At 42.2% G+C, this 13124-nt stretch overlaps 1 protein-coding gene across 3 annotated transcripts in view; it reads right to left on the minus strand.

Annotated features, from left to right (window-relative positions):
* The window catches only part of TGFBR2 (transforming growth factor beta receptor 2), a 68731-nt gene that overhangs the window by 27345 nt on the left and 28262 nt on the right, over window positions 1-13124 (minus strand). For all 3 annotated transcript variants that reach the window (XM_045006297.1, XM_045006296.1, XM_045006298.1), the window contains 2 exons: window positions 10266-10437; window positions 8144-8334 (listed from right to left, as the gene is read on the minus strand). In XM_045006297.1, coding sequence (XP_044862232.1) covers window positions 8144-8334; window positions 10266-10437 — 363 coding nt within the window. The remainder of the gene's footprint in view (window positions 1-8143; window positions 8335-10265; window positions 10438-13124) is intronic.

Raw genomic sequence — 13124 nt, forward strand, 5'->3', positions numbered from 1 at the left:
CTGTAAGATGGTGAACTTCACAAATGTTCAGACAGGGTAAGTGATGTTTTCAGGATGGTGAAGTAAGAGAAATGATCCAAACATAAAACCAAAATTAAATACACAGAAGAAACTGAGCTAGTGATGTGGTACAAATTAGTGATCTGTTACCAAGCCTCTGCATTTTTACTCTAGCTCAAATTTGAGGCGCATGATTATGCCTGCATTTATTAAGATAGTAACATGCAACAAGATGCCACTTAAAGGCTCTAATTTTTCAGATGCAGTCTCTAATATTCTGAGTACCATTACGGGCATTCAAACCAACGAGGCTGCAGGTCAGGAAAGGGGAGATTGTCCTCCCAATGGACTGCATGCCGATCTCCCACTTCCTTTGCAGAAGTGAGAGAAACCAATCAGCTCTGCATCACCTGCACAGGGAGGACAGGTTAGGCCTGAGGCTGGAGGGAGGAGTGCACATTATGCTCCCATACTGGGCAACCTATGAGGAATCTGTGCAAAAGGTAAGGTTCGGGGATCTTTTAAGATTGAACTTCAGCCAACCATTCTAGCTTAGGGCTCTGGCATAGCATCTTCTTCAACGAGGTAGAACGCTTCCACATGTAAATTGCTTGACAGGGTTATGGAGACTGGGCGGTGGCACAGTAAAGGGAGAGTAAGGAAAACGTAGAAAAGAAATTGGCAAAATAATGAAAGAATCCTGGATTTGTCCAAATTCTTAGCAGTAGTTTAGTTTCTTCAGAATGGTTTAAGTTGTGGGAGGGGAAGTGCAACATTTTAATGAATAATTCTGGAATGAACTATTGTGATGTGTAGGGCCATTATACGTAGCTAGATCTCACCAGGGCAAAAACCCCAGTACCCAATCTTGTTCCCATTGAATTCAACTGTAAAATGCCCAATCTCTTTCATGATGACAACACTGAAAATCTGGCAACCCTTTTTCCGAGCCGACTGTTTTGGGGCAAGTCTTTTCCCATGTTTTTGCTCCTGAGGATTGCTTCTGGTAACATCGAAATTAGACATTTAAATAAATAATAATTAAAATAGCCTGGCATGGAGTTTTGCTTTCAGGAGCAATTTTCCACCACAAACCTCTGGTTCAAAATTCCAATTGGTGTGTGGTGTTCGCCAGTCAGCCACAATTTTGTTTGGCAAAAAAGAATGTGAACAGCATAAACCGAAGAGTTTCATAGTGGTTAACTTGTTCCTTTGATCTTTTTTCCCCACCGAGCTATACAATATTGTTTTATATGATCATGCGCATAAAAATGTTATTCTTCAGACTGATGCCTCAAATATTAATTGAAATGGTAATAGCCAAAAGCACAACGCAGCAGCAAAATTACATCTGTGTAGTTAGACGCATATCTAGTTTCAGTGTGTTTGTTTATTCTACAACTTGGCAATTTAAAATTAAAATCCACAAAAGAAACAGACATTTGATTTGGTTTTACCCATTTCAAATATCTGCAAAGCCATGACTGAGTGAGTCACAATACCTACTACTATCCACACTTTTTTGCTTTTCGTGTCTTAATATGGCACACTATTCAGAGGTCGGGGCTGGGAGGCTAGCCATTCACCACAAGAGACTGATAAAGGACAACAGTTCCATAAACTGATTTGACTACAACATAGAGCTGCTTAGCTGTGATTTCTTGGAGCCTAGTAACTAACCTCTTTATGGAAATTAGAGCCTGCTGATACATCCACAGTTTTCTGTCTCCTATCTCAGGCACATATTTTTAGTAGACAAGTAACTGCATCTGGTTTGCCTTTTAAATCTTGCCTGTATACCAAGCAGGAAGAGGAGGTTGGGAGCGGATCACTTACAGCAGTAGGTACACAGCACAGACATTGATTATCAGCTGTAAGATTATGATTTTTTTTATTATCTAAATTTTATTGCTGCTAATAATGAAAAGAGTGCTCTGAAAACCTGAGCCAAAGTTCACTGAAGTCAATTCAATCAGCCTTTAGATCAGGCCATACAAAGAGACCCTGTCTCATTCTCTCACAAAAAAAGAAAAAGAGATATGCAAAGGAATAGCAAAATACACACTCTACTGTACAAGTAAAAGTAGTATTCAAAAGAGAAGAGCAATGTACAGAATGGAGCTGGATGACAGTCATTCCAAAGGCAAAATTATTATAGGCTATTATCTAGTTGTCTGGAGGAGCAGTGGACCAGCTGGCTGTGATGTTCTGCTCAAAGTTAAACACAGACAGGAAACCGCATGTCTGATACTGTAAAAATCGTTTGTCTTCCTTCCATGGCTAACCAGGCAAGCAATCCAGCTGGGCTGTTTTCATTTAAAAGAAACACTAACCCACAAGAATAAAAAAGGAATGACAAAGCCTCAATTTTTTTCCCTTGGAGTTGTTTGTGTTTGTGGAAGGACTGGAAATGTTACAAACTGAAGTTTTGTATTATTTTATTTTTCATCTGAACTACTCACAGACTACGGGCAATTGCTGCATATATTTCACAGTTATATACTTACAATAGGACCCTACCCACCGGGAAAGTTCTGAATCTACTTACTTCTAAGAATGAAAGAAATTAGAGTAATACGTTCAGATTCTCATGCGCACTAAGGCCCTTTTACACTACTCTTGCAATGTAATGGGACTGTGGTGTAACTGAGAATAAGGCATTCAACGTTAGATTTATGGAATGGTTAGCATTATAACCATTAACAGAGAAGACATGTTTGATACCCAGATTGCATTTAATATTTAACCCCAGGAGAAACAGTTTTAACATGACTAATTTATAACAAGTTAGCCAAAATCCATAGGGGTGTATAGAAATCCTAGACAACTGACAGATGATAGGATGGGTGTTACCTTTTCACTGGGAACACATTCACTTCTCATCTAAATAAAATCAAGACACCGATTAGTATTAGGGTCTGATTCTGCATTCTCTGTTCACACATGTGGTATCATTTCCTTCAATTACTCACATCATAAAGCATAGAAGGAATGGATCCTTATTGGGTAAATGTAGATATTTCAGAAATACAAGGACCCTCTTTAATGCATATATTTGAGCAACACATGTATGTGCACAACATGCAGTATTTCACATGGAAAATGTATGCACAAAGCAAGTCTCATGTGCACTTGTAAGACTTCAGGTTGTGTTTGAGGGTTGACAGGAAGTGAAATAATCATGGGGCCTGATCATTTTCCGTGGGAGAAATTAAATAGAGGTGTGTGGGGGGGAGGGGTTCCAGGAATCAACTGCTGCCATCCATGATGAAAACTTTGTTGCCATGCAGTCTCAGACCTTGTCTACCCACAAACTTGCAGCCATTTAATTAAACTGGTTTAGTTCAATTGGTATAAAACCTTTGTGGACACACCTATTTTCGTTTAAAAATGCTTGCTTTTGGTTCAGTTTAAATTGGTTGCTACTTGACTTCAGCTAAACCAAAATATGCATAAACAGGGGAGCGATGAGTAGGAGTAGAAAGGTTATATTCTGTATTTAGCTCTGGCGCAGCCACTGCTGGAATACTATGTCCACTTCAGGTGTCCACAATTCAAGAAAGATGCTGATAAATTGGACAGGGTTCAGAGAAGAGCCACGAGAATGATTAAAAGATGGGAAAATCTGTTTTACAGTAAGAGACTCAAGGAGCTCAATCTACTTAGCTTAATAATGAGAAAGTTAAGGGGGTGACTTGATCACAGTCTATAAGGGGCCAGATTTTTAAAAAGGTATTTAGGTGCCTAGACGGCTTTTCAAAAGCATCTAGGAGCCTAACACCCACTGAAATCAATGAGTTTAAGATGCCTATTTGCTTTTGAAAATGTCTCAAGGTACCTAAAGAGCTTGAAAAATCTGGGTCTATATACGTACCTAGACAAATTCAGACTGGAAATATGATGTAAATTCTTAACTGTGAGGGTAATTACGCATTAAAACAATTTACCAAGGGTTATGGTAGATTGTCCGCTATTGGCGATTTAAGAATCAAGATGGGATGTTTTTCTAAATGATATGCTCTGCAATTCAAACAGGAATTATTTTGGAGAAGTTCTATGGCCTGTGTTACACAGGAGATCAGACTAGGTATTCACAGTGCTCCCTTCTAGCCTTAGAATCAATGGGTTGGTCTACACTTAAAACTGATATGGTCGGTCAGGAGTGTGGAAAAAAAAAACACACTTCCTACAGACATTGCTATGCCAACAACCCTCTCTCCGTCCCCCGTGTAGATGCAGTTATACCTATACAGGAGTGTTTCTGTCAACATAGCTAACACCATTCAAGGAGGTGGTGTTTAAAACAAACAAACAAAAAAACAACCACCTTTTATTGGCATATGAGGAGTCTACCCTCAGGGGTTATGCCAGCATAGACTATGTCTACACTACAGAGTCTATGAAAATATGCCTGGTTTAAGCCAAAATAAGCATGTCTAAATAGCCCTTTGCACCAGTTTAACTAAGGCCTGGTCTACACACAGATATTGTACTGGTATAACTATGTCAGTTGGGGGTATGTTGTTTTTTGTTTTGTTTTTTTAACCAAAATAGTTACACCAGTACAACACTTAGGGCTTGTCTACACTTACATTTTAAAGCGCTCTAACTTGCTGACTCAGGGGTGTGAAAAATCCCCCCCCCGAGCACAGCAAGTCTGAGCACTTTAAGGTGCTAGTATAGACAGTCTCCCAGCATTCGGAGCTAATCCCCTCGTGGAGGTGGATTACCGGGAGTTCTGGGAGAGCTCTCTCCCAGTGCTCGTGCGTGACCACACTCGCACTTCAAAGTGCTGCCGTGAGAGCGTTCCCGCGAAAGCACTTTGAAGTTTCCAGTGTAGCCATGCCCTTAGTGTAGACACGGTTATACCACTATAAAGGGAATTTAGTCCTGGTCTACATGACAGGGTTAGGTCGAATTTAGCCGCATTAGGTTGATTTTATAATGAATGCATCTACACAAGCAACCCCATTCCGTCGACCTAAAGGGCTCTTAAAATTGACTTCTGTACTCCTCCTGGCGAGGGGAGTAGCACTAAAATCGACCTTGCTGGGTCGAATTTGGGGTAGTGCGGACGCAAATCAACGGTATTGGCCTCCGGGAGCTATCCCAGAGTGCTCCATTGTGACCACCCTGGACAGCACTTTCAACTCCGATGCACTAGCCACACAGGAAAAGCCCCGGGAACTTTTGAATTTAATTTCCTGTTTGGTCAGCGTGGCGAACTCAGCAGCACAGGTGACCATGCAGTCCCCCCTGAATCTTAGAGCATAGAATGTTTCTACACTCCCCCTATCATCTCCATCCCTGAGATTATCACAGATTAGAAGGTGAAAAAAAACAAACACACTCGTGATGACATGTTTTCTGAGCTCATGCAATCTTCCTGCACTGAGAGGGCACAGCTTAGTGCATGGAGGCATTCAGTGGCAGAGGCCAGGAAAGAATTAAGTGAGCATGAAGAGCGGAGGCAGGATGCGATGCTGAAGCTAATGGGGGAGCAAACGGACATGATGAAGCATCTGTTGGAGCTGCAGGAAAGCCAACAAGAGCACAGCCCCCCGCTGCATCCCCTGTATAACCGCCTCCCCTCCTCCCCATGTTCCCCATAGCCTCCTCACCCAGCTGCCCAAGAACATGCCGGGGGGGGAGGCTCCGGGCACCCATCCGCTCCACTCCAGAGGATGGCCCAAGCAACAGAAGGCTGTCATTCAAACAGTTTGATTTTTAGTGTGGCTACAATAAGCAATGTGGCCTTGTCCTTCCCTCCTCCCCCACCCCACCCGGGCTACCTTATCTGTTATCTCTTTTTTTTTTTTAATTAATAAAGAAAGAATGCATGGTTTCAAAACAATAGTTACTTTATTTCAAAATGGGGAGGGTGGTAGGCTTACAGGGAATTAAAATCAACAAAGGGGGTGGGTTTGCGTCATGGAGAAACACACATAACTGTCACACCGAAGCTTGGCCAGTCATGAAACTGGTTTTCAAAGCCTTGCTGTGCTCTTCTAATCGCCCTCGTGTTTGGCTGCTCAAAATCGGACGCCAGGCGATTTGCCACAACCTCCCACCCCGCCATAAACATCTCCCCCTTACTCTCATAGATATTATGGAGCACACAGCAAGCAGCAATAACAATGGGAATGTTGGTTGCGCTGAGCTCAGATCATCAGTGCCAGCAGGATTTTAAATGTCCAAAGGCACATTCTACCACCATTCTGAACTTGCTCATGCTTGCCGTGGAATGGCGTCTGCATGGGTAACCCAGGAAAAAAGGCGCAAAACAATTGCCTGACGTTGCTTTCACGGAGGGAGGGGTGACTGAGGACATGTACCCAAAACCACCTGCGACAATGTTTTTGCCCCATTAGGCACTGGGACTTAACCCAGAATTCCAATGGGCGGCAGAGACTGCAGGAACTGTGGAATAGCTACCCACAGTGCACCGCTCCGTAAGTCGATGCTAGCCACGGTAGTGAGGACGCACTCCGTCGACTTAATGCACTTAGTGTGGACAGACGCAATCGACTGTATAAAATCAATTTCTAAAAATTGACTTCTATAAAATTGACTTAATTTCATAGTGTAGACTTACTCTTAGGGTACGTCTCATCTAGACGCGATATATCAAACTCCGAACGCTCTCCCGCCGACTCCGGAACTCCACCACCGCGGAGTCGACGGGGGAGCCGCGGACTTCGATCCCGCGCCGTGAGGACGGGTAAGTACTTCGAACTAAGGTACTTCGAGTTCAGCTACGCTATTCACGTAGCTGAACTTGCGTACCTTAGTTCGAACCCCCCCCCCCAGTGTAGACCAGGCCTTAGACTGGTACCGTTACTCCTTTTCCTGCATATACTGGTATAAAGCACCTATATACTGATATAACTGTGTCTACACTTAACAGCTGACTAATCACTCAACTAAACAACAAAGGAAAATGATCTAAACACCACTAATGCTCTTGCCTAGCAAGACCAGGTGCTCCAACCAACTTTCACGGTTGGTAAGAAGAAACTGAGAGGGTGTAGGGTTGGTGGTGCCTGATATCCTGCCACATGAATGAGGTGCTCCAGGGGGCACCACAGCCAGCCCTACAGGGACTGTTAAGGCAAAAACCTCTGACAACTGTACATGTGAGCACGCACACACCTAAAATGGAATCAACATGAGCAAGCACTCAAAGGAGAACTGTGTCTACACTAGGAGAAGTTCTGTACCCTGGGGAACTTGGGGAAGGATAGTGCTTTTAAGATGATGGAGCCTGGACCCTGTGGTGTGGCTAATCTGCACTGCAAGGGGTTTGATGCAATGGAGCCATGGCCCCCTTCCTCCTTTGGAAATATCCCCTCCTTGGGAGTGTACATAGGGAGAAACCCTCGTGTTCCCTGAATGCGGGAACTTTAATTATTCATGGTTGTAGAGGATGTCCCTAGGATGGAGCATGCATGCAAGAATGACTCCTTGTGAGCTCTCCCCTCAGATCCTGCCTAAGAACTAGGTGGTATACAGACAACTATGTCCATGCCTGTAAAACTAAAGCAGAACTCATCCAGACCCAAGGATCTGGCTCCAGATTTCTCACTATATGGCATGGCATACAACTGAAATTTGGGATTTTAAATACCAAGTATGAAAAATTCCCCCCTCCATCTCCCCCGCGCCCAAAAAAATTTGAAACAACTTTGAATAGCAAATAAATGAGAAGAAAATTACAAGCTCTTCAGACACTGCACAAATAGACAAGGTGAAATTAGCTGAAAATATTATTGGTTATGGATTGATTATCTCCATGCATGAAATGGAATGCAAACTTAACAGAGAGTGACTTTTAGTAGAAAACCAACCATATAATTAAGGAATGAAGTTATGGAATTAAGGAATCCACAATGTAAGATTTCCCACTGGATGCAGTAGGGTTGAACCTGAAAGCACTCTGGCTCAGGCATTGGGTGCAACCTTCAGGGAGCCACAAATTCAATGTAATGAAATTTATGGAACTGCATTGCTCCTTTGGACTCTCCTCAGTGACTGAGGAGGCAGGATTTGCCCCACCAGGAGGTTCTAGACCACAGGAAAGTCCTCGAGAACAACCCATGTTGCCTGGCAGCAGGAGGGATGGGAGAAGAGAAATTAAACTTACCTTCTGAAAAGATGATCTCATCATTGCATTCTTCCTCTGTGCAGGAGCACATGAACAGCAGACCACCAACTTCCTTCTTCTCTTTCATCACACACTGTTTTGAGACAGGCTCCTCCAATTTCTGTCCAGAGATTGGCAAAGCAGGATCATGACATATTGTTTCTAAAGTTGTGTTTGCATCATTCTGTCTCCTAAAAATGAAAAGGAGAATTAAAAACCAAAACCAAAAGGAGACAATCCTATCACAGAAATTGTTAGGACTCTTTCTGGGTAAAATTCACCCTGTTGTGAGAGTTAAGTTTATAGAGTCTTACTGTAGCCTCACTGCACAGGGATGAATTTTACCTTCTGTGGGCTTGTCTACATTGGGGATTTGTGCACTGCAGCAGCTCTCAGTATATAACCAGTGGACTTTGATGAGAGCAGAGTTAGGCCAGCGCTGCCCTAACACCACCCTAGCAATTCAAACTAAAGTTAAACTGAACTGCTTTGAAACTCAGAACAGACTTGGTTCAAATTTGAGGCAAAGGTAAATCATCCTGTCATCTGAACTGGTTCAGTGCTGTATCTTGTTTTTGTCTAGTTCCTGTTTCTTGAACTTCCACTGTCATCAAGTAAAATGTACTAAGCACTGGATCCTCTCTGCAGTCTCAAGATGAAGAGATCCCTTTAAAAAAATCCACCCCCCAAAACATTTTGTTTCTGTGGTTATCAGCAAAGATAGCAAAAATCTTTGGAAAATTTTAATTAAAAAAATTAATGATCTCTGCAAAATCTGTGGAATTTCAGGGTGTTTTCTTCCCTAAGATAGTTTTGGCAGTGAGTGAGTATGTTAGAATATGTATTTTTAAAATATAGAGCTCTTACAAACCAAGATAGCGCCACTGACTTCAACAGAAGCGAAACCAATTTACACCAGCTGAGAATCTGGCCCATACTTTTGAAGCTTTTGTGGTCCACCTCTAACATTTCATTATACAACATAAGAGATGGGACTAGAAGGACAGCTCAAATGTATTTATTGACTGATTAAACTGGCTTGCCTTTGCTGTTTCTAAACACAGTTGCATTAACAATCCAGAGAATCTCAAACTGCATTGCAGCCACTTTGTAGCACACAGAATATTTATTTTACTCTTCAGACACAGGAAAAAATATTTAATGGAACATTGCACCATTTCTACATTTGACGTGTGTATGTTCATTCATGCTGGACACCTTTTTAAGTGAACGGATGTAACAAAGCCATGAGTCTCATGGGATATTTCTGATGATTAATCAGGTTTTCACCTAGATGTTCCTAATTAGGCTTCAGCACTAACATTCAATGACATATGCGGAAGATTTGCAAGTTTTCTGTGCTGTTGTTTCTGCCTGGTTGTGAACTGAAAAAAAACAAGAATGTTTTCATTGTCAAGGCTGGTTTCATGACTAGAAGGGCAAGAACCATTTAATTCTAAACATCAACAGAAAGTTTAGATTCATCAAACACTCAGGAAAGCTTCACGTGTCATTGAATTTTACATATCCATGGTTTCTTTTGTTTCAGGTATAGTTAAATAATCTCCACGAGTCACTATATTTAAACAGAAGATAGAAAAAAGGATTCCTTTATGTATGCACTATTATACAGGTAAAGCACTTCTGCCCATACGCTGTATATAAAGCTCCAGTGATAGGCACATATAATCTAACTGATAGCGTCAGTTTGTTGTTTAATGGTTTGACTTGAAATGTTGCTTCGCTCCATTCACATCAGATAACACAACCATGATCTGCTCTTAAGAGTCTCAAATCTGTTTCTACTTTCAGTGTGCTGTGGGTGGATGCTGTTTAATGGGCTGAGGAAAAACATGACTCTTTTTCAACAGCAGCATAAGTTGGAACAGTACTGTGTTGTTTTTTTAAAAAACCCAACCCCTACACATTTCATATCCGAATTTTTGTTAACCTCAAGCAATTCTAGCACAGAGAAGAGCCAGAGCCAAGAGAATACAGTCTGTCATGGTGGCAGCACTTAGAGAAAGTTCCAGAAGAAAGTTTTTTGAATGTCTTGACAGTAAGAGCAACTTCTAAATGAAGTTTAGACCTTCTCCTAACCCATAAAAAAGAATGAACTTACCATATTGCTACACAGACTTCATTCTTATCCTCACAGATAGAAGTGCGGTTGCAGTTGCTTTTGCAGTGACCTTGGTGTGTGCAGGTTGTCACCTCCACATCACAGAATTTACACAGCGCATGTATTTTGAATCCATTTTCCTCCATTTGTTCCATAGGCGAGCGATCATCAGCTGGAGCAGAGAGAGAAATAAAACACTGTAGTAACATCAGCATATCAGACTGCATTAAAGTTAATCACAATGGATAGTTTTACCATCAGTAGCCAACAGCCTCCCCATAAGTCAGAGACATCTCAAATTTGCCCAACTGGAAGATCACTCCAGCAAAATGCCAGGAGCCATTGGTGTTCTCTCAAATCCTGGTTTCCCTCAACTCCTCTTTATTTCAATGGAAGTGAAGGCGCTCTGTGCCAGGAAGGACTGAGCCCAGTTTGAGTTCATTTGCACAAAAGAAGAAAGCTGCATCTACCCTTATTTTTAATACAGGGGTGAGCCAACATGCAATATGTTGCAACTTTGTTCTGAGCAGCTGACATAAGCACAGCTGGGAAAGGAGTGTACTTGGGAGACACCATCATAACTCTAACCTAGGGTGGACAATGTGGACTTGTCTTCATTGCACTGTTAGCTTGAGGTATAACTTGAGTGTTGTCCCTACCCTGATTCCTGTCCACACACAAAAATCCCTAGCTCAAGTTAAGTGGTGCTTTCAACTTGAACCAGCTGGCTCTTTGGGGGCATAGGCTGAAGCATGAGTACTGATGATACTTGTAATAGTAATGCAGGGAGGACACATCTACTTTGTGCTGCTAATCCAATCATCTTGAGCCAACTTGAGTGAACTCTGCAGTAAAAACACCCTGTAAAACTCTAAATTCCAATTGACGCATGGGCTGAACTTTTGGCTACTGCTCCTTTACACAGTCATTGTTGGGATGGGTAGCAGTAAAGGAAGACGAGACAATTCATCCCATTGAGGCCCCAAATATGATTTTCAGGAAGCATATTTTTAGTTCAAATACTATTTTGAGATCCCAACACAACTGCAAGGAACAGAAAATGCCTACATAGAGACATATTTACTTAAAATAACATGCAACTAACTATCTGAGATGGAGAAGACTGAGACTATAATAGTTTCAATACAATTCACCCATAAAAGTATGTAGAGCCATTTTAAGCAGATATCAGACTTTATTGATTACAATGCTTTCAATTGTAGCCACCTGTAGATGAAAACTATATTAATTTGATGCTATATGTCCAATGGTGTTAGTCAACACGCAATAGGAGATTGGAGGTTCATAAAATTCCCTCTCCTCCACAAACACTACAATCTATATTGCCCCCTAGAATTTGAAAATATTTACTATATTTAGAAACACTTTTCAATAAGAATTAAATATATTTGGCTGGATGCCAGAAGAAAAAAGCACTGGTGCTAAAATTTTCAGCGGATCCTTGCACCATTATAAGAGGGTCAGAGAAAGGGGTCCCTTACTCTTCCCTCCCTCAGCCAAGCAATGCCTCCTTCCTAAACACGCTGTGGATTTGACCCTATGGCTCTGGTCCTACTGCCATTAAGACCAATGGCAAAACTCCCACTGATTTTTAATGGTGCAGGAGAAAGCCCTATGTGCAAGGGGAGAATGGCATAAGCTGACTGGGAGTTTTCATTGGGGGGAGCATGCTGGCAATAGGTTACAAACTGGCTAGGCCTTAGATAAACATTCATCTTATTAATTACTTGTGTTGCAATAACTCCTAAAGCTTGCAATTAGGATCAAAGCGCCACTGGGCTGGGTGCTATACAAACACAAAGGAACAGTATTCAGCAGGGCCAGCTCCAGGCATCAGCAAAGGAAGCAGGTGCTTGGGGCGGCCAATGGAAAGGGGCGGCACGTCTGGGTCTTCAGCGGTAATTCGGCGCCGGGTCCCTCACTCCCTCTTGGAGGGAAGGACCCGCTGCCGAATTATGAAGCGGCGCCAAAGTGCCGCCGATCACAGCTTTATCTTTTTTTTTTTTTCCCCCGCCACTTGGGGAGGTAAAAAAGCTGGAGCCGGCCCTGGTCTTCAGGAGCTCACAATCTACTATAGAATACTACATCAAATCTATTAAAATTAGTCATTACAAATTTTTTGTTCATCTCTGTGTGTGACAGTGCATCTCACTTAAACATGCAAGGTACCTTATTGGCACTATTTATTAGCTGGATTAGAGTAGCTCCTAGACATCCCAACTAAGATCAGAGCTCTCTTCTAATAGGGGCTGTACGTACACTAAAAGATACTCCATGACTCTAAAAGCCTATGATTTAAATAGGCAAGACTGAAAGGGTGGGAGAAAGGAGGTATCACTATCTCCATTTTACAGATAAGAAACTCAAGCACAAGGTATTTCAATGAGAGTTAGGTGCCTAAATACCTTTAAAAATCCGACCCTAAGATGACTTGCCTAAAGTCTTACAGGAAGTCTGTGGCAGAAACAGGAACTCTCTGTCAAGTCCAAGCCTTCCTGCAAGGCCATCCTTCCTCACACACAATACAAAAATGCTCCAACTCCAGAGCTCACATTTTAGGGTTTGTCGCATTTAGGGTGATCAGATGGCAAATGTGAAAAATCAGGATAGGGGATGGGGAGGGTAATCGGTGCCTATATAAGAAATAGCCCCAAATATCAGGGCTGTCCCTATAAAAACGGGACATCTGGTCACCCTAGTCTCACTGTACTGTTGTTTTGAGGTATAACTTCAGCATTGCCCCTAAACTGACTTCTGTTCACACACAAGCTCTAGCTTGAGTTAAATGGTGCATTAAAGTTGAGCCAGCTGGCCCATCAGGGACCATGGGTTAAAATC

The sequence above is a fragment of the Mauremys mutica genome, chromosome 2 (assembly GCF_020497125.1).
Source record: "Mauremys mutica isolate MM-2020 ecotype Southern chromosome 2, ASM2049712v1, whole genome shotgun sequence".
NCBI classification, from domain to species: domain Eukaryota; kingdom Metazoa; phylum Chordata; order Testudines; family Geoemydidae; genus Mauremys; species Mauremys mutica.